At 36.7% G+C, this 22,504-nt stretch overlaps 1 protein-coding gene and 1 pseudogene across 1 annotated transcript; one reads left to right on the top strand and one right to left on the bottom strand.

Moving 5' to 3' along the window:
* Positions 1–460: 460 nt before the first annotated feature.
* On the top strand, positions 461–1,045 carry LOC121243447 (annotated as a pseudogene).
* A 10,018-nt stretch (positions 1,046–11,063) lies between these two features.
* Positions 11,064–20,546, bottom strand: LOC121242202 (telomere repeat-binding factor 2-like). The gene is made up of 5 exons (XM_041140095.1): positions 20,431–20,546; positions 12,845–12,937; positions 12,641–12,725; positions 11,930–12,013; positions 11,064–11,408 (listed from the first exon to the last, which is right to left on the bottom strand). The coding sequence occupies exons 1-5, from the start codon at positions 20,544–20,546 to the stop codon at positions 11,064–11,066; spliced, it is 723 nt and encodes a 240-aa protein (XP_040996029.1).
* Between the last annotated feature and the right edge of the window lie 1,958 nt (positions 20,547–22,504).

Genomic DNA, 22,504 nt, shown 5'->3' with positions numbered 1-22,504 from the left:
CTCTCTCTTTTTCTCTCATGCTCAGCCGCTCAGTGTCGGCATCTTCGACGCACCATCCTTAGCCAACTTCCATCGCGTCCATTTGCTCCGGGCCTAACGTCAACTTTGCAAAGTACTCTGCTGCTCAGGCCTTTGGTTTTGGTCTTTGTTTTTGCTTGGATACGTATAGCCGCCGTACATCTCGATTTTTATCTCTGTTTGAAAAAAGCTGGAGAGCAGCCACTGTTTGGAGAGCAGCCATAACACACCCTACGTGGCTTAACTGAAATTACCAAAAGCACCATAAAACAAATTCCCCTTCCTTCTTTCGTTCCTCAGTGATTTACCCCCTCCCAATGCTTCATCCCAGCTCCCCCTCACCTCCCCAATTTTGTTCATGTGAGAGAGGTCACCCAGAACCTCCCTTCCAGTGTAAACCCCCTGTCGGCCAAAGCCCTGCCCAAACCCCTATTCGCTCAAAATGTCCTCCATAACCTCAAGAATCCCATCGAAATCGATAACCAAGCTCTTCACCCTTACCCCGAGACCGCTCTCACGTGTTCTCTGCATGGCTTCGAGACTCGAGAGTAGAAGCTCGAGTGAATCGCTTACAAGCTTTTGGACCTCAACAAGCTCGAGTGCAACAACTATGCAATCCTCTCGAGGCTCCGGATGGGCCTCAATAAGTACGGTCCCGTACTATCCGAGCTTGGCCCATCATCTGCATCCGTCGGATCTGGTACAACGTCTACCGATGAGGCCAAATATGTAAAGAAGACGGCGTTCGATATCAAGCTCGAGAAGTTTGATGCGGCGTCCAAGATATAGATAATAAAGGAGGTGAGGACGTTCATGGATTTGGGTCTAAAGGAGGCCAAGGAGTTGGTGGAGAAAGCGCCCGTGGTGTTGAAGAAGGGACTCACCAAAGAGGAGGCCGATTCCATTGTTGCCAAGTTCAAGGACTTGGGTGCTACTGTGGTATTGGAATGACAATTATTATTAATTTTTACTTTTCAGATTTAGTCTTTTGATGTAGAATAATGGTGTCTTAGATTAATGGGATATGAGAATTCTGTTGGTGGCAAGTCAGTTTTAGTTATCGGGTGCTTTTATATGATCCCAGTTTTACTGCGAATAATTCTCTCCAAATTTGTGTTCTTGTTGTGTTATATTGAAAGTGAAAAATCTCAATTCTTCGTTTGTCTAAGCATATATCACAAATACGATCTGGTTTGGCATGTTACATGCCTTGTCTTGTACAAACAAAAACCCCAGAATCTATGTTGATGTATTGGTTACCTATTGGCCCGTATTTTCATTCACGATCATTGTCAAGTTTCATTCACCATGGTTTGTTTATTCTTCCACCGGATAAAACTCCATTCAAGGCAGTTTTTTTAGGCTTTATCCTCTTATTTCTTTGAGGGTGGGATGGGTTTAAAGTAAGATGAGAAGGTTGTTTGCTCTTGGTGTTGATTAAGAAAAATTCACGTTGGTGTTTACAAGATAGGGGCTTATTGGCTTATGATTGAGGACACCATTTGCTGTGCCATTTGCACTTAAAGATTTTTTAGTCTTAATTAACTAGGAAAAGAGAAAGGAACATAAAGGTTATGAACAGTTTACAAGTGTTGATAGGCTAGGAGATTATGGTGTTGAGGCACTTAGTTCTTTGAGACGTGAAATCGTTTGATGCTTTTGTGTTTGTAAGGTTTACTGCTAGCTTGCTCAAAGCTTGCTGACATAGGATTTTGGTGCTACATCAACATTTTTTAGGAAGAAATAGAACTAAGGTTACCTTCTTTTTGCCTGCCTTGATAGTCAAACATGTACAATTACTCAAAATATTATTCCTTTTCCTGTGCCATTCTTTTGTCACAAATAAGGGGCAATATGAAGGCAAAACCATAGAGAAGGTGACACAGAAATGTTCTTGCTTGCCCAAAAGCAAGATTCTCCGTTGTACATAATATGTGGTAAAGCTCTTGTGGACTTAAATATATTATACTGTCTGAAAAAGATTAGGAAGGCTATGGAGTTTGATACTGCATGGGGTTGGAGGAAAAGATTCTTCATAATACGGGGCATCGCTCAACCAAGTCGTATATTGTATATTGTATTGTATTATCATTAAAGCATTTTGCTTTAGTTTCTACCCTTTTGAATGAGATTTTATTATTCATCAAAAGAAAATGGAAGTTCCCTCCTCCCTCACTCTCCCGTGGCGAAAGAAACAAGGAAGCAGTGCATGCCTAAGAATGGCATGATTTTAGTATTAATAACACCTTTGCGCTGACACGAATTCTCACATAAAATAAAAAAAATAATTTAATATTTTTAAATCTCAAAACAATAATAATATTAAAACAAAAATATTTTAATAATATTTTATTTAACTTTTAACTTTCAAGTAAAATCATCTCATCTCATCTCACTATCCAAATCCTATCGTAAACCCACGCGTTAGCAAGGGATCATTGGGTGAAAAGGAAGCGCAAATGCGAATGCATGCACAAACACAGTAGCTGATAAACACGGGCAAACACATCCCTTGAAATGATTATTTTCTTCATTTACTCTTCCATTGGTTAAAATGACAGTCGCAATGACATCTGAAATACATATTTAACTTGGCAACTGAAGTCTCTATATGTAATTCTTTTGGTGGTCTTTTACTTCTCACACTTCAGTTCCAAAATTTGGAAAAATCTATGAACTTTTAACAAAATGATCCCAAAAATAGCAAACACAACTCAGAGAGCAATCTCCCATTTCCCACATTTACAAGCCTAGCCATATTTACAGTTATAGACATATTGGCTGAAGATGGAAGTGCACCAGTACAATGATGGACCCAATGCATGTTCGGCACTCTTGCTACATGAAATTCCATCATCTGCAATATTTGCAAAGATACAACTAGGATTAATAGCCATCAAGGGCACTAAACTATAATGTGCAGAAATATTGCAGCTTAGATACAGGCGATCAAAACAAAGTTTTCTTATTGGTCAACAAGAACCTCTCTATGATAGATAGCATGACTATAACGCCCCGTTCCCGGAGGTCCGGAGAGTTAGCTTTTAATACCTAATATCAATTTAAATAACATAACTATAAAATCTAGAAAATTCCATAAAATACTAATCCATTTAATCAATCCAAATAACTAAGTTTCTCCACGGGAACAAAAAAGAAATTCTTAATAACATAAATTAGAAATTCTCCAAAAATTCGAAAATATCATTAACTCATCAAATCAAAATACTAGAAAAATAAATCAATTTACTATCTACGACTCTCAAATAAGCACATGTACCCTCAGACACTTATTCCATTACGATCATCACACCTTGCTAAAACTTCCTACTCTTACTCTCCAGCCGAACCATCAAAATTATCTAAAAATTAAATGGAGACAAGGGGCGAGTTATCAACAACTCAGTAAGCAGAGGACATATACTAGTATGTAAACATGAGCATTTACAGAGTTTAGAATGCAGAACAAAATATTTTCTTTAAAAATAATGTTTTCAAAATGCAAGGTCAGAACATCTTATAAAAAATATTAGAGCGAAAAATAAAAAATATTCATAATCAAAATCCCTTTGGCATAGCACAAACTGAAACATCACATCTTATCTTATCATATCAGAACAAATACCATGTTTAACCCCCGTGGTAGGGTTGTGTAAACCCCGGTAGCTAACCGAGCAGAAACAAAATGTGAATCTTCCCCTTATTCATTCTCGAAGTCCCAAGTGTGCACAAAGGAAAGACCACGAAGAAAACCATTTTGTTTCCAAAGTTGGTGCACCAGAAACAGAAAAGTTGGTACCAACCCAAACAAAGGCCACAATTTTACACCCGTGGTAAGATCAGAACAGAACAGAAACAGAAACAGAATGTTATGCCAGAGGTTTTTCAGAAATCACATCAGATCATATCAGAGTACAGAAAATCTTCAGAACAGAACCAAGTCATATCACAACATAATTTATCCACAAAATTTCATATCCGCTCTCTTTTTCAAAGTTCAGATATAGAATGTCAAAAATAAGCTCATGTCTACACCAATCATGACAGAAAATACTTTATTCTTAAACAGAATCTCATGAGTAATGCAGAACAAATAACTACGGTAGTTCAAATTTATTTTCATAACCCAATATGTTTATTTTCCAAAAATTATCCTCAACTCATTTTATTTTAATGTAAAGTCTAACATAGGAACTCCGCTTGCTTGGACTTCTTAGCTTTTTCATAATTTTCCTCAAAAATGTCGAACAATAATTAATCGCCACCTATAACATAATAACGAAATTTTCATAAATTTCCAATCAAATACATATTTCAATATTTAAGCCTAAGATGCTAAAATGACCTATTTTATTTTTCCTCAAAACCTAAAATTCTCATAATTTTCAAAATACCATCATTTTCCAAAACCATCATATCCACTTAATCGAATTCGTACCGAATAAGAATTTAATCGAGCAAGTATTAAGATAATTACAGAACTCAATAAAAAGTAATATTTAAAATATCTAAAATACCAACAACATTTTATAAATAAATAGAATACATTGGCTACTAAAATTTTCATAAAATAGGTCATGAAAAACTCATAACCAAAAAAAAAAAAAAAAAAAAAAAAAAAAAAAAAAAAAAAAACCTCTCACCTGAAAACATAAATTTGGGAACTTTCCATATATATATATATATATATATATATATACATATATACATATATATATATGTAAAGTGTAGCGGCGGCAGAGACTTACACTAGAAGAAGTTAGGGGCCACGTGACGGCTAGGCTAGAATATCGTGGTGGCGCGACTGGAGAGCAGGTGTGCGAAGGTGAAGCTGCCTATGCGAGGCTACGAGAGCAAGAGAGATGCGAGAGAACGGAGGGTGAGTGCGCGAGAGGAAAAATAAAAAGAGCAACGTGAGAAGGACTCGCCTTGTGGGTAACGATGAAGCAACGACGAAGTGGCTGGAAGCGGCAGAAGTGTCATCCTTAGGGGCTGAGGCAATTGATCATGGTCAGTGGCTTAAGGGCAGTGGGTTGGTTGTGCCATGACTGCTCTGCTTCTGCTGTCTAAAACATGGGAGTTTCGTGGCTTGCGACGGAGGCTACAGGAGGCGTTGGGCGGCGGCCTCGTGTGGCTGGGCACGGTGGTGGGGTCTAGACAGAGGTTTTCGTGGGGTGGATGAACAGGGCAGCAACTTTGTGAAGGTGTCGATTCGTTGTTGGCCGTGTGTGGGTGATGCTCGTGGTTGCTGAAGTTGACTGAATGGTGAACGTTCCAAACACAACAGTTTGTTGCTACGGCTGCGAGGAGTTGGCTCCTGGTGGTGCATGGCAAAGCAATGGAGGTTTAAAGTGTGGCTCGGTGGCTTTCGACGTGTGTGGGAGACCCCGACATGGTGGTCAGCGTCGCTAGATGCTGTGCATGGAGCTGGACAATTTCACACGATGGCTAAACAGGGGTGTTGCATTGGTCGTGCGTGGAGGAGTTTTCTACAGTGGGCTATCTTTCGGTGTCGGTAGTTTGCGGTGGAAGGGGTCTAGCTGAATAAGGCAGCAACTGAGTTCGGCACTCTCTTTGTGCATGAGATGATAAGTGCATAAATATATATCAAAGGGCGGTACGAAAACCCTAGAGCAATGAGGGAGACGTGTGTGCATGGAGTGGATAAAATACATTAGAGATGTTTAAAGTTGGGGAGTTTTTTTTTTTTTTAACCAAACTGTGATTGGGTCTCTGGTTTAATAATAATGGGCGCAGGCCATACGATGATCGGGTAGAGTTCATTTCAAAAATTTAATCATAGAGACAAGTCCATTGAAAAAAAAAATTGATAATCGATCAAAACCAATATGGGCCGATAAAATAGTATTTGAAGAAAAAAATTCAAATGGGCTTTTCATAAATTTAACTCTAAAATATTAAAACAGGCTTGGCGCTAGGCCTGGGTGTTACAATGACAACATCCACCAAGTCGTAAATCATGGAAGTCGGGGTTATATACAGGGTTCGTGAAAATTTTAGTACTCAGAATGTTAAGGAAATCTCCACTGATACAACTGTTCCTGATTCTAAGGGATAATGTTTTGCCTAGTTTTGGAAACTTTGACCATTATATTTAGGAGCAATCAATGCAATCGTCATCCTTGTATCTTGTCCATAATTTTAAGCTATTGATTTGTAGTTTACTCTTTTATATTTCCCTTGTATACAATCTGTCATATATAAAAAGGTGATACTCGACTCTGGATCATCATCTAGAATTATTCCCATTTTAGCTCTTCTTTCACGGTGTCAGAGCTTTAACATGACCTCTGTCTTTTTTTTTTTTTTTTTTCCAAATGGCTTCCACTCCAATCACTCCTGTCAGTATTCACAGCCTTGTTACCATTAAACTTACCGAAGACAATTATCTATTGTGGAAAGCTCAAATTGAACCTTACTTACGTGGGCAAAGGCTTTTCGGCTATGTTGATGGTTCCATAACTCAGCCACCCACTCATATAACCAACCCTGTGGCAGCAACGTCTGAAGCTGCAACTTCCGAAATACCTAACCCCAATTACACTATCTAGTTTGATCAAGATCAAGTGGTGCTAAGCACACTGGTCTCTTCTTTGTCTAAAAATATTTTGGCTCAAATGATGGGGATCTCCACCTCCAGAGAAGTTGGGGTCGCCTTGGAGACTATTTTCTCCTCCCATTCCCGTGCCCGTGCAATGCAAACCAGACGAATCCTCTCTGTCATCAAAAAAGGAAATCAATCAATCTCTGATTATTTTCAGAAGATCAAGACTCATGCCAACACTTTAGCCGCTATTAGTGAGTCATTGCTACCTCATGAATTTCAATCTTATCTATTGGGTGGGCTCGACTCCACCTATAATGCAATTGTCACTGCTATCATCACTCGGTCAAACCCAATGAGTAAAGAAGATCTCTTCAGCCATCTTCTCAATTTTGACTTGCGGTTGGAACACCACAACTCAGCTCTTGAAGCAACTATTGGTTCTGTTAATGATGCTACACGCTCTGAGGGCTTTCGACCTCGAGGAGGCAAACAATTTTCTCAAGCTCCAGGAGGCTTTCGAACTTGAGGAGCCTTTCATCCACGACCTTGAGGCAAACAATATTTAAACAATAAATATTTAACATATCCTGCCTGTGGGAGGGGTTTCTTGATATTGCTCCACAACAGCAATATTATATTCATCTTCAACCTCCACAACAATCTTATCAGCAAAATAATTTTCATGGTCGTGGATGCACTGGACGTAACAAAGGCAGACCTGGCTAACAAACCTCCTCTCGATCACTCTGCCAAGTCTGTGGTAAAATAAGCCATACTACCATCTAGTGTTACCATTGTTTTGATCAGGCATATCAAGGACCCCTCCCACCATGGCAGCATACTTAACTAATCAGCAATCCACTTCCGATGCAAATTGGTATCCTGACACTGGGTCTACCAATCATCTCACCATTGAATTTCAGGTGGTGACCAGATACAAGTTGGAGATGGGGCAGGTATAAAAATACAAAACATTGGTTCATGCAAATTGCATACTTCTTCACACTCATTTAATTTACCACATCTCTTACATGTGCCTCACATTCAAAAGAACCTCATTTCTGTTAGTCAATTTACTAATGACAATAATGTCTTTATTGAATTTCACTCCTCTTGTTTTTTGGTGAAGGATGAAACCAGTGGGAAAATTCTACTGCACGGCAAGACTAAGGATGGTCTTTATCCCTTCCCCTCTTATGTCTCATCTTCAACTCAACGACAATCCTTCACTTGTCAACGTGTTCCTCTTGAAATGTGGCACTCTCGAATGGGACATGTCATACCAAACTATTCATCGTCTTGTTTTTGAGTTCTCTCTTCCAGTGTCAACAAATAAAGCTCCTAGCATTTGGTCCAGCTGTCAACAGGGAAAAAGTCACCGCCTTCCATTTCTAGTTTCTACTTCCTCTTCCACCTCTCCTCTTGAACTTATTTTCTCAGATGTTTGGCGTTCTTCCCCTGTTATGTCAACTAGTGGAAATAAATTTTGTGTCTTTTTTTTATCATTACAGCAAATACACTTGGCTTTATCCTATCCCACAAAAATCTGATGTTTACAAAGTATTTTGTTCATTTCAAAAACTTGTTGAAAGATAACTTAACTGTAAAATCAAGTTTGTCCAAACCGATTGGGGAGGTGAATATCGTTCTCTTCATAAATATTTTGAAGCCAATGGTATCCAACATCGTGTCTCTTGCCCTCACACGTCTCAACAAAATGGTTCCATCGAACGAAAATACCGTCATATTGTCAAAATTGGTTTGTCACTTCTATCTCACAATTTGGTTCCTCTTTCTTTCAGGGATCATGCTTTTTTAATGGCCACTTATCTCATTAATCGGCTACCCACAACTCCCCTGAATACGACACCTCTACAACAATTGTTTGGTCGTGATCCTGATTTTTCACTTATGTGTGTTTTCGGTTGTGCATGTTTCCCATTTCTTCACCCCTTTAATCATCATAAGCTCGACTTCCGCTCCAAACAATGTGTGTTTCTGGGCCTCAGCAATATGCATAGAGGATATAAATGTCTTGATCCATCCACAAGAAAAATCGTAGTGTCTCGACACGTGGTCATTGATGAACACGTATTCCCTTTTTCTCAACCAGCACCTGCATCCCTTCAGCCCGATTCATCCCAAGCCGACAGGACTTACTTGCCTTTTCCTATTAACCACCAATTGGGACCTTACACAAACACTTCTTCACCTCTCATCCCAGATCATGCCACGATATGCTCTCCACCCTCTCTCTCTAACTTGCCCTTTACAACTAACCCTCCCTCTTCCCCAACTGAATGCTTCTCTCCACCTATAGCTCATGGTCCTTCTACTCTTGTTGTTATAGTTGAAGCTCCTGCGGCTCGCCCCCATCAAATGAGGACTCATTCACATAATCAAATTTTCAAACCTAAATCCTTCACCGATAGTACAATTCGTTACCCTCTTCCAAAAGCTTTACTCACTGTGTGTTCTGTGCCTGAAGCTTCTTCTAATTACACCGAGGCTAGCAAATATGCTGAATGGAGGTCTGCCATGGATGATGAGTTCTCTGCTCTAATGAAAAGCGGCAAATGGTCGCTGATCCCTGCTCATATTGACATGAATATTGTTGGCTCTATGTGGGTTCTTAAAACTAAAAAGAGGTCAGATGGCACTTTTGACAGACGTAAGGCCCAATTAGTGGCTAAGGGATACCACCAATAGCAAGGTATTGACTTCGATAACACCTTCAGCCAATTGTCAAGCCTCCAACAATCTGACTAGTTCTCAGCATTGCCGTGTCTCACAATTGGGGAGTCCATCAAATTGACATCCAAAATGCATTCCTTCATGGTTTGCTTGCTGAGAACGTTTACATGCACCAACCCATCGGCTACGTGGACACCAACTTCCCGACTTCTGTCTGCAAGCTTCATAAAGCCCTTTACGATTTGAAGGGTATTCCAGACTTAGTGACTATCTTCTCACCTTGGGTTTTCTCACTTCAGGCTCAGACACGTCCCTCTTCATCTATACCATAGACTTGGTTCAATTGTTTCTCCTTGTCTATGTCAACGATATTGTGATCACAGGCTCCAGTTCATAGGCCATCTCTCACCTCATCCAAAATCTGAGTAGTGAGTTTGCCGTAAAAGACTTGGGCCCCATAAGCTTCTTCTTGGGTATTGAAGCCTCCAGGACCTCTTCTGGTCGTTTTCTCTCCCAAAGACAATATATTTATAACATTCTCCAACGCACAAATATGGTAGAAGCAAAGCCCATGTTGTCACCAATGTCATCCTCATAGCAACTTTCTTTGTTTGATGGTGCTCCCTGTGCAAACCCTTCACAATATCACAGTGTGGTTGGTGCTTTACAGTACTTATCACTGACTTGTCCAGACATCTCTTATACAGTTAACAAAGTTTGTCAGTTCATGCATAAACCCACTGAGATTCACTAGTCGGCTGTGAAGCGAATTCTCCGCTATCTGAAATTCCCCATTTACTTTGGTCTACATATTTGACCTGACTCATCCACCCAGCTCTCCATTTATTGTGACCCTGAATGGGATAGTTGCCCTGATGACCACCGCTCCACATCTAGCTACTACATCTACTTTGGTTCCAATTTGATTTCTTGGAGCTCCAAGAAGCAGCTGACCGTTGCCCACTCCAGTACGGAAGCAGAATACAGAGCTGTTGCTCATGCCACAACTGAGTCACTTTGGCTTCAGTCCCTATTGCATGAGCTTGGTGTTTTTATTTCCTCAAGACCGGTTGTTTGGTGTGATAACATAGGGGCAACTTATCTCTCAGAGAACCCAGTTTTCCATGCCCGCACTAAACATGTGAAAATTGATTACTACTTCATCCGAGAGAAAGTCCAACAAAAGTCACTTGAAGTTCGTTTCATATCCAGCCGTGATCAACTTACTGACGGTCTTACGAAGCCTTTAGTACTCTCAACCAAATTCTCAACAATGCGAGACAAACTCAATGTGGTCCTCTCCTAGTTGAGTTTGCAGGGGCGTGTTAAGGAAATCTCCACTGATACAATTATACCTGATTCTAAAGGATAATGTTCTGCCTAGTTTTGGAAACTTTGACCATTATATTTAGGAGCAATCAGTGCAACGGTCATCCTTGTATCTTGTCCATAATTTTAGGCTATTGATTTGTAGTTTACATTTTTATATTTCCCTTGTATACAATCTGTCATATGTAAAAAGGTGATACTCGACTCTAGATCATCATCCAGAATTATTCTCATTTTAGCTCTTCTTTCACAAAATAAGTTATTAGTTACTGTTTTAGGAAAAACAGGGGGGTTGGCATTGTAACATTCTCTGGAAAAAAATTCAGGAAGGGAACACGATAGAGTGGTGTAATAGAGGCATTAGGGATCCAATGCAGCATCTTAACCATAGTACCCAAGACTACACACTATGGACAGCCAAGTTACAAACACAGAAAATTGCAGAGAGAACACTTTACCAAGCACGGAGTGTTCCACATTTCAGTGCCTTCATTGCTGCCTTGGCAAAAATTTGTTCTGCTTCAGCTGCAACCTCTACCTCCCTAGCTGCCATGTCAGCCTCACGGATAGTAACTTCTGCTTCTGCAACTGCTTGTGCAGCCGCTGCAGCAGCCTCTTGTGCAGTCATACCCTTCATCTTCATTAGCTCTGCATCGACTTGGGCTTTTGTGAGAACATTGATCTCTCTCTTTTGCGCCTTTAAAGTATCCTTCTGCCTTTCCTCCAGGAGTAACAATGAAGAGCTTCTTCTTTTTTCAGAAGATATCAAAATTGGTGCCATCTTGTACTTATGTTTTATCTGTCAATGCAACCACCATAAACAGTATCCAATTCTGAATCATGATCGTACTATTTCTTCTCCTTTAAAATTATGTCTACATGACTACATACTTTATAAACTTCTCTCTAAAATAGTAGTTGACTCCCATCAGAAACATACCTACATATGCATATCACATATGCTAACTTTCATGTCATTGAGCAGTGAGAAAAAAATCCTTTCTGCATTTGTAAATCATCTAAAATTTCTTTGAACTGCTTCCTGCAGTACATGTACAACCATTCATGAATATTCATGGTTATTACAAAGCAATAGCCTAGATATTTCTGCCATACAAGATAAATCTTTGTATGACCTTCAAACAGGATAAGTATCAAATTTTTTTTATTTTTTTATAAGTATCAAACTTAAAATAATTTGCAGGATTGCAGGAATGAATCTTTCTCAACTAGCTTCATTGGCTCATCAATATCCATGTACAAATGCCAACATGTTTTGTCATCATACAATGTTACACCCATACTTGACAGATTGAGTACCTTATTCAATCTTCCGTTTTCAGTCATATGCTTCAACTTTGTGGACAGTAGTTTTTTGAGGTTTGGTGGTGCCCAGTATCGCTCCTGCAAAAAAATGTTCATAATATTTTCAAACGCATGCATTTCCAAAGTTTCTAAAATTCCCAAACTGAACATGCAATCGTTGATCTAAAGTTAGATGAGATTCTCTGACACTTTTTGACCAAACTGAGAAAATAATTACATGAAATCTGATAGGATTTGAACAATGGCAGACAATTTGTAAGCAGCCTGATAAAAATAGAAATATTATCAAGTCTACTAGATACCAGCTAGTTGTAATTGACAACAAATTCAAAAGAAAGACTGCAGCCTCAGATCTAAAAGAAATAAGCATTAATTTATCATTGATTGATGTGATTCGATGAATTATTAAATTTCTGCACAAATAGCAGCAGCGATCATTTTGTGATAATGTTTTTGTTCTGTTAAAAGAATAGTGCTTAAGAGGAAGTCGTTTAAAATCTCACTTTTATCAGCGGCAAGACCAATTTATTAGAAAGAAGTGAAGGCTTAAAAGAGATATGCTCAAGAAAAAAAACTTGAATAATTCCAAACGCTCATTAAAAGCATTAAATGTTATGATGTTTGATAGCTTCAAGTTCTTATTTCTGCAAGCATGATAGTTTCAAGAAGTCACAACCGAAAGGAAAGACACAATAGTGGAAATACCTCTATGTACAAAGCAATTGCAGCCCTGTCAGAACCCCTCGGTTCCTTCAAATTGGTAATAGACTCTACTATAAGCTTATCCAACCTACAATCAAGCAAAAGAGGTTCCAAGTTCCAACAGAAGAAATCAGTGATGTCAAGAAAAACAGAATAACATGGTTACCATTACAAGATTCTTATGGACTGTGACACCTGGAGAGCCACCTTATCTTTGGAGGCCCTTTTGTTTCTTTTTTCTTTTGTTTGGCTCTTTCCTTTATAGCTGCTATAAATATGCAATATGCATTTAACAACAGTCTGCCACATTGGAGGGAGCAAATATCTTATGGAGATTATTTAGTAGCCAAGATTCACCTAAAGCAACTTTTCCAAGAGTGGTACTATATTTGCTGCTTAGACCATGTATAAAAGTCTAGCAATATTAGTACATAGTTTGTAAACTAGAGTTACTAAATGAAGTGACATGAGAAAATAAAAGTGCTATGGGACTCTAGATCAGATAAGTTACGAATGAAAACTACCATGTCCTAAAATGGTCATGCAATGAAAGCATTATTAAGTGAAAAAAGTTAAACAAAGCTGTTCTTGAAAGATTTTAAAGAGGAAGAACAAACTTTTTTATTGAATCAAGTAAATAGATGTAGCCTAAAGGAGAAAGAAATTGATATAAGAAAGTCATGATAGCTAGCCCTATTGAATGCAGTAGCAGAAACCCAAAAAAATAAGGTGTGGAAAAGAAACTTCTAAGCTCATCCAAAGAGCGCTCCCGATCTTTACAGCTTTTACCATTCCTTTCAAACCAAAATGCACCATGTGAGAAATTAAGGAATCATCATTCTCCATGCAGCCACAAGTTGGGGGTTGCCATGAAGGCCTCTCTAGCAAACAAAAGATCCACCACCCTCCTAAATGTCACCCATGCAAGATTGGTCCAGCTAAAAATCTCAGCCCATAAGATTCTTGCCACCTCACGGTTAAGTAAGAAATAAGCTACAGCTTCACCACTTTTTTTTTACATGTATGGCACCAATACATTACAATAGACTCACGCTTCCTCAAATTTTCCATAGTCAAGATTTTCACAAGAACAAAAACAAAAAAAGTTACTTGCAAAAAAAATTGCATTCTTTTTAAGGGAATATGGCAAAAACAAAAACAAGAAAAGTTACTTGCAAAAAAAATTGTTGAGGCAGTTTCCGAAGTGAAACTTCCCACAGGGTTGATACCTGCTAATGGACTAATAATCTGAGTCTCCGCTTGGTTGCCTAGACTACAGAGGAAATTGAGGATAGAGTAACTCAGATATGGATTTCTTCTTCTTTTGTTTTGAAAGAGTGAAATACCTAACTCCATTAGCAAAAACATTATCATTTTACCTATGTTTGAAGATGATCATATTGTTTTAGGTACAACAGATAATTTCAAAACAAACTCAAATTGTTTTATCTCTATTAGCTTTCATCACCGACCGGTGAAAGTCTACAATTTTCCTAAAGAGTAAACAAAGTAAAAAAAAGAAACAGAAAAGACACTTCAAGAAAGAACACGCTGACCCTGTGCGTTGCTAAGATTATTACTACTTGGTCAAAAAAATGATGTGGGTCAAAAAAACTCAACCTTAAAAACTACAGAAAACTTCTAGTACGATTAACTCAATTCCACTTCCCGACAACATAATTCAAACTCTAATGTAGGTAAGATGAATTCATTTTGAAATCTTAAGTTACATGAGCTCAATTCTATAGATAAGCACATAAACTTAGATGCCGAAGTCCCTTAAATCTGGATGTTTACCCAAGTTATAGATGGGAGACATAATACTTGTCTTTAACGAGCAGTGTTTGAAAACTTGTGAAAGAGTATTGAACTTTACAATATTTGGCTTAAGGATATCTCATAGAAAACTAAATTAAAGGAATTATCCATCTGTGCTGTAATTTGGAGGTTTTTGAGGCTGTTTCAGCTCAGGTTTATCCATGAACAACACAAAACTAAAAATCACAGTGGCTTAAAAACATTAGCATTCGAAATCTTTAGCTTTAGGAACTACATCTGTGGCTAAGAGTAATGACAATAGAAAAAAAAAGACCAATTTACTGGAGACAGAGTTCAATGTATGATATAAGAGTGCCAAAAGCTGGTTCTGAAATTTTGCATTTCTGAGGCTTTTGAGCGTAGATACTAACTACTTAACTAAGATTCAAACAAATAAAACCGTAAAGACCTTAACTTTATGATTTACAACTTTAAACGTTGCTTTCGAGAACCGAGAACCAAGTAAATATATATGAACCAACCAACACTTGTGAAATCACAAAAGGTGGAGATGAGCCCTCAGTGGGTGTCGTTGGACCGAGTATGGCCGCCACGGGGCGGCGCTAGGTAGGCGATGCGGGTTCTGCAAACGCGGGATGTGCTTCTTCGTAGGATTTCGAAATGGGTTGTTGCTCTGTTGTTTGGGTAAAACGAGCGTTTAGAGGAAAGAAGAAAAAAAAGGAAAAAAAAAAAAAAAAAAAAATGCCAGCTCAGGTGTTCTACGGATCAGCCGTGAACAGTCGTAGAAGAACTCATAAATAAAATTACAGTATTACCCTTTGAACTATAAGTTACATTATTGTATTTTAAACTTTTAATATGTGTTAATAAACTATAAGTTACCTATTTTTATAGATATTTTGGTAATTTAAATTGATTTTAAGTAAGGTTTTCCTTTAAAAGTAAGCGATAATGTTGTAATTTTATTATGATCCAGTTTATTAAATAATTGTTGTTGTATAATTTAAAAAATATTTTGGTATAATTATGTTATTTAATATTAAATTTAATAGTTTGATTTTTCAATAGTAATTTAGTTAGAATTTAATACTTTAGTTAGATATTAAGTTGGATATTGAGGAATTTGGGAAGTGATGATATTTTTTTAAGGATTGAAAATTTAGATTTTTGAGGAATTAAAATAGATATTTTAGGTGTAAATATGAGATATCTGTTCATTGGAGATTTATTTAAGTTACATGAATTTTTATAGGTGACGATTGACAATTGTTCAGTATTGTTGTGGATAAATTTTGAAAAGATAAAAAGTTCAGGTAAGCGAGATTCTTATACTAGACTATGCATAAAAATAAATAAAATGAGCTGAGGTTATTTTTTGAAAAATATGCATATTTGTTATAAAAAAATTTGAAAAGGCCTCAATTAATTGTTTTGCATGACTCATTAATTCTGTATAAGAATAAATTACTTTCTATCATGACTGGTGTAGACATGAGTCAAGTTTTGGCATTCTGTTTCTGAACTATACAAAATAACGAATATGAAAAATTGTGCATAAATTATATTTTTGTAATTTGATTCTGATCTGTTTTGTTCTGAAAATGTTCTATACTCTAATATGATATGATGTGATTTCTGAAACCTCTGACATGACATTCTATTTCTATTCTGTTCTGACCTTACCATGGATGTAAAATTGTGGTCTCTATTTGGGTTGGTATGACTTTTCTGTTTTTGGTACACCCACTTTGAAAACAAAATTGATTTTTTACGTGATCTTTATTATGTGCACACTCGGGACTTCGAGAATAATAAGGGGAAGATTCACATTCTGTTTCTTATCAGTTGGCCGTCGAGGTTTGCACAACCCTACCACGGAGTTAAACATAAAATTCTGTTCTTATATGATATTTCAGTTATGTTGTGCTAATGGAATTTTGAATAAGAACATTTTTAAACTTTCACTCTGATATTTTTAATAACATGTTCTGACTCTTCATTCTAAAAATAAAAAGTGTTTTTGTTCTATATTTTGAACTCTGTCAATGTTCATGTTTGCACACTAGTATATATTCTCTACTTACTGAATTGTTGATAACTCACCCCTTCTCTCTATAGTATTTTTCAGATAATTTTGATACATTAGCTGGAAGTCAGAAATATGGAATATTTGCAAGTTTTGTTGATCATAGAAGATTAAGAGCCTTAGGGTACAAGGACTTTTTGGAGAGTCTTTTTGATAGGGTTGATATTTTATATTGCTTTGGTATTTTGAGTAATGGATATTTCTAGTCTTTGTAGAAATGTTAATGTATATTATTAAGGTACTCATGTGTACTTATGTAGGAATATGGATATTCATGTTGAATAAATAAGTTAATATTTTATGGAGACTCTGGGTTATTTTAAAAATTTTATTGGAGATAATTTTTAGGTGACATGAATTAACTCTCCGAACCTACAGGAATGGGACGTTACAGGGCACGTATTCCATTCCATGCTACTTAAACTAGGAAATGCGTTTTCTGATCTATAGATATATCCGATTATTCTATGGTAACGATAGATCAATAATCATGATATGGATATCATCTTGATCAGTAAGCATATAGAGTGGATATCGTCTTAATCATACTAAACTTACTAAACAATGAACAAAACATACTAAACTTACTAAACATTGAACAAAACATACTAAACTTAGGACAAAGCAATAATATAAAGCACAACTTACATATCTAATTTAAATCTACTTTTTAGATTGATAAATAACTATATCAATTTAATTATGGTAGGAAATTAAAATAATAACCAATAAAATAAATAACTAACTCCACATACTATACTTAGCAGTGTTTTAAATTTTGTACCGTACCGACCAGTAAGGTAGAAATTTTTCGTTTCGGTCGTCCGGCCGGTACAGGTACTATATCTATTCCGTACCGGCTAAAATACCGGCCGTACCGACCTAAATTTCGGCCTGTGCAGGCCTATATTTCGGCCGGTACCGGCCGATATTTCGGCCTGTGTTTTTTTTTTTTTTTCGTTTTTTCAAACTACAAGCTTATTTTTTAACCTCCAATTCAGACTAGACTATTTATAATTTATATATATATGTATTTATATATAATTTATTTATATATAGACTATTATTTTGGAATATAATTTTTATATATATTTATATATATAATTTATTCATATATCGACTATCCCGAAACGTTATCCCGAAACGCTATCTCGAAACGGTACCGGTACCGAAATATTTCGTTCCAATGCCTTGACCGGTACGACGTCCGGTACGGTATTCAAAACATTGATACTTAGGACAAAATATACTGAACTTCTTCGGAATCCTCAGTTAAGACCCAACAATGGATTCTTTACTGAGGGTTTTGAAGAAGTTTAGTATATACATTATTTAGATTTACAACCTTAATTTATTTGGAATCAAATCTACATTAAACACATCTTACATATCTAATTTAAATCTGCATCTTAGATTAATAAATAACTATATCTAATTTAATTAATGGTTTTAATTATATATTATATGTTATAGCTTGTGTGTGTGACATTGCATGAATAACTTTAGACCTGTTTGGGGATTAGCGTATACTTGATGTAATGCCCCGTTCCCGGAGGTTCGAAGAGTTAGCTCATAATACTTCATATCAACTTCAATAACACAAACATAAAATCCAGAAAACTCCATAAAATGTTAATCCATTTAATCAATCCAGATTTATAAGTTCCTTCATGGGAACAACAAAACAATTCTCAATAACATAAATTAGAAATCCTCCAAAAATTTGAAATCCTTAACTCATCAAATCAAAATACCCGAAAAAAATAAATCAGTTTACTAGCTACGACTCTCAAATAAGTACTTGCACCCTCAGGCACTTATTCCACTATGATCATCACATCTTGCTAAAATTTTCTACTCTTGTTCTCCAACTGAACTATCAAAATTATCTGAAAAAAATAATTGGAGATTAGGGGTGAGTTATCAACAACTCAGTAAGCAGATGACATATACTAATGTGTAAACATGAGCATTTTCACAGAGTTCAGAATGCAGAAATAAAATATTTCAGTATCAATATGCAAATCTCAAAAATACATATTATCAGAAAATTAGAGCGACTTTTCAAACATTTCATATTCATAAACCAACTTTTCATATTCGAAGACTCCTTTGGCACAACATGACTAAACATCTTCATCTTATCATATCATTTCAGAGCATCATATCAGAACAAAGACCATGATTAACCCCCGTAGTAGGGTTGTGCATCCTACGAAAAACCAAGCAGAACGTAAATCACCATGTTATCAAAGCGATTGCACTCAGAACAAAAAACCACTATTATCTTTTGTGGCAGGGCCAGGAGTCACTATTATCTTCCGTGACAGGGCCAGAGGTCACTATTATATCCCGTGACAGGGCCAGAGGTCACTATTGTATCCCGCGATAGGGCCAGAGGTCACTAGTGTATCCCGTGATAGGGTCACATATCAAAGCAAAACAAAATCAGAATCACATATCAGAATCAAAGTCAGAGTCAGAACATAATCAGAACATCGTGCCAAAGGTTTTTCAAATGCCAAATCATTCCAATACATAGTACTAAACAAATTTAGATCATTTTACATTTTTCAAAAATAGATTCAGAATATCTTCACGTCACATGCAAAAAATATTAATTTTCATGTTTGCTCATATTTCAATAACAGAATGTCAAAAATAAGCTCATGTTTATACTAGTCATGCTAGAAAATACTTTATTCTTATACAGAATTTCATGAGTAATGCAGAACACATAACTGAAGTCATTTCAGATTTCTTTTCATAACAAAACATGCACATTTTTCAAAAAGAATCTCAGTTCATTTTATTTTATGCAAAGTCTAGCATAGGAACCCCACTTACTTGGACTTCTTAGCTTATTCAAAAATTTTCCACAACAGTACTGAATAATTGTCACTCGTCACCTATAAAAATTCATGTAACTTAAATAAATCTCCAATGAACAAATAAATCTCATAATACACCTAAAGTACCTATTTTAATTCCTCAATACTTAAAATTGTCTTAACTCTAAATATCATCACTTTCTAATTTCATCAATATCAACTTAAACAAATCCATATCGAAGAGAGTAATCGAATAAATATTATGCTAAATGAATACCGGTGTTTTTAAAATTCTAAAGTACCCATAACGTATTATAGATTTATAGAATACTATAGCTACTTAAAATCTCATAAAATAAGGCCAACTTAAAAATGAGTTGAATAGAAAACTAAATAGTTCAAATTAACAATATAATCATTTTTTTTTATGTTTAATAAAACCAAGCCCATTAAAACATAAGCCCATTAAAACATAAACCCATTAAACTAAATCCACAAAACCACATATTAGAAAACATCATAGTAAGGGGCAAAACTTTAATAAAATCTCAAAATTATTCTTCTTTCTATGTACGGGCTGAATACTTTCCTACCTTGAAATCTTAGCAAGAGGGAAGACAGACGTGCAGGAGATCCTTGTTCACCAGAGGGGACCTCGTGACAGCGGATTGGGGTGGTACTGGGTGGTTGGCGAAGTGAAATAACACTGAGAGAGAGAGCGCAAGGCTACGAAGTGATGGCTGAACCGATGACGATGTACAGATATAGAGAGAGAGCGATGAGAGGGAGAAAGCAAGGAGAGTGAGAGGTAGTGAGAAAAGAGAACATGGTGAGAAAAAGGGACTTACGTACGGTGGACGCGGGAGTAGCATGACCAAGCTACAGCCATGTCTTGTGGCCATTTCCAACTTCCAGCTAGAAATAGTGGCTGTCAATGGAGGGACGAGGGGTCTTACTTCCTTTGGTAGTGCTCTGTTTTTTAGAAGTAAAAACAGAGGTGCATATGAAGGCCAAGCAGACAGTTTTGGCTATTAACGGAAGTGCATGGAGTTGGGCAGTGGGCAGGCGATGGTGGCCAGACGTGGTGCAATGGTTGCCTGCGGTTGCTGAATTCACGTATGAGCGGGACGTTCTCACCATAATGGACTGTTGCTGCGGCTGAGGCCGTGAAGGAGGTGCGCACGGTGAGGCTTTGAGCCTTGGTGATGGTCATTTACGGTGGAGGGATGGGCGTCAATTTTACGTGGAGATGGAGGTTGGCATCGAACTAGGAGGAGCTGGGTGGTGTGGCTGGTTGCAGCGACGGTACATGGCAGTTTTCAAAGGCATAAGATGAAAGTGTATATTTATATGGGTGATAAGAAAAGCCTAGAGAATGAAAAGAGATAGACATGCATGGGTAGTGTCGTGCGTGTGGGGGGGGGGGGGGGGGAATTGAAAAAATAAAAATAAATTAATAATAATTAAGTCCAACAATAAAATTATTCATTAAAGCAAAGAGTAATTTAAATGTAAACACTAATTAATATCAAGAAAGCACATCAAAGTATATTTCACAACTTACAAATTATAAAATAAATCCAACGAAAAATTTGATAAATTTTAAAACAAGAAAAAAAATAATATTTAAATTAATTAAAATAATCTTTCAAAAAAATAAATAAATACACTAAAATACAGGATATCACACTTGAGGTGTTCACTAATTCCTGAATTATCCAGTGTGAACAATTTAAGATTATATTATCTATAATGCACATTTTAATTACTCTTTCTTTACACGTTAGGGATGGAAATTTTAGTGTCTTCTTCATTTGCTTTCCAGGTAAATTGTTTGCAGGGTGACAATCCTTTCTGCGGCCATATATATTTGGAGAACTATGAGAAGGTGCTGTCGAGATTTCTACTGACATAGAGAGTATAAGAGTGGCGAAACTTATGCAATATGGATGATATAATCTCGAATGGGATAAGACCAACTAACTTTATCTAAAGAACATGAGAAATTGAATTGGAGCATGTGATGCATGTGAAATTATTTTTCATTACTAATCCAAATTTTTTTTTTAGAAATGAACAAAGTAGGATGCGTCTTGGCAAAAGCCTTGGAAAAGATAACGTTTTGTATGCACATGGATTGAAAAACTTTTTGAATTTTTCTCGAGTCTCTACCGATAGTCGAGATTACATAAAGTGTCTATCTCAAGGGTGCAAAAATCTATGTGCTATAGGATTGGATGAAGTAGAAAGTTATATATTTGTGAATAGTATGGATTTTGGATATACTCGATGGGTATTGCATGGTAAGCCAAATGAACAATCTATTGATATTTCTTTCGGTGATGGTATTGAAATGAGGCACCTGGATGACAATAATGAGCGGGATGAGATGGAGGAGATCTTGGGTGATATTGGAGCTAGAATGTTTATGGATGACATTGATGATGATGCCTCAAGTGGCTGAGAAACTAAGTCAGAGAATTTCCCTAGAATGTGAGAAGAAGCCAAGCATGAGTTTTATCCTGGCTGTACAAAACACAACAAAATTTCATTTATTGTACGTCTATTGCACATTAAGTTATGTGGGATGTCGACAAAAGCAATCAACATGATATTAGGCTTATTTAATGAGGTGCTACCTGAAGGTTCTACATTGCCAAAGAATGTTTATGAAGTGAAACAATTGAGAAAGAGGTTATGGTTTGAGTACAAGTCGATACGTGCATGTAGTAATGATTATGTGTTGTTTTGGAAGGAGAATGAAGAAAAACAGGCTTGTCCCGTATGTGGAAAGTCGAGATAGAAGGGTAAGAAAAATGTTCCGGTGAAAATTTTGTGTTATTTTCCTCTCAAACTAAGATTGCAAAGGCTATATATCTGTAACAAAACAGTACAAGATATGAGGTGGTACGAAGAGAAATTAGTTAAGGATGACAAATATATGAGGCACCCCACTATCTCTTTTGCATGGCAATGTTTTAATAAGAAATACTCTAATTTTGGCAGTGAAGCTCGTAATGTGCATCTAGGACTAACAACGGATGCATTCAATCTGTTTGGTAATATCAGTACAAGTTATGGAAGTGCATATAATCTTCCATATAATCTTCCACAATGGAAGTGCATGAGGGCACCAAACTTTTTGTTAACTTTGCTTATTCTTGGCCCAAG

This window comes from Juglans microcarpa x Juglans regia, chromosome 8D (genome assembly GCF_004785595.1).
Source record: "Juglans microcarpa x Juglans regia isolate MS1-56 chromosome 8D, Jm3101_v1.0, whole genome shotgun sequence".
Taxonomy (NCBI): domain Eukaryota; kingdom Viridiplantae; phylum Streptophyta; class Magnoliopsida; order Fagales; family Juglandaceae; genus Juglans; species Juglans microcarpa x Juglans regia.
This window is presented reverse-complemented; position numbering and strand designations above follow the sequence as displayed.

What these genes read in the sequence shown, in the direction of transcription:
- LOC121242202 (XM_041140095.1), bottom strand. Translation starts at nt 20,546, where the DNA reads ATGACCATCACCAAGGCTCAAAGCCTCACCGTGCGCACCTCCTTCACG. An exon ending in CGTGAATTCAGCAACCGCAG is followed by an intron (nt 12,938 to 20,430) that starts GCAACCATTGCA and finishes CCAATGTGGCAG; the next exon opens with ACTGTTGTTAAATGCATATT. An exon ending in CAATTGCTTTGTACATAGAG is followed by an intron (nt 12,014 to 12,640) that starts GTATTTCCACTA and finishes ATTTTTTTGCAG; the next exon opens with GAGCGATACTGGGCACCACC.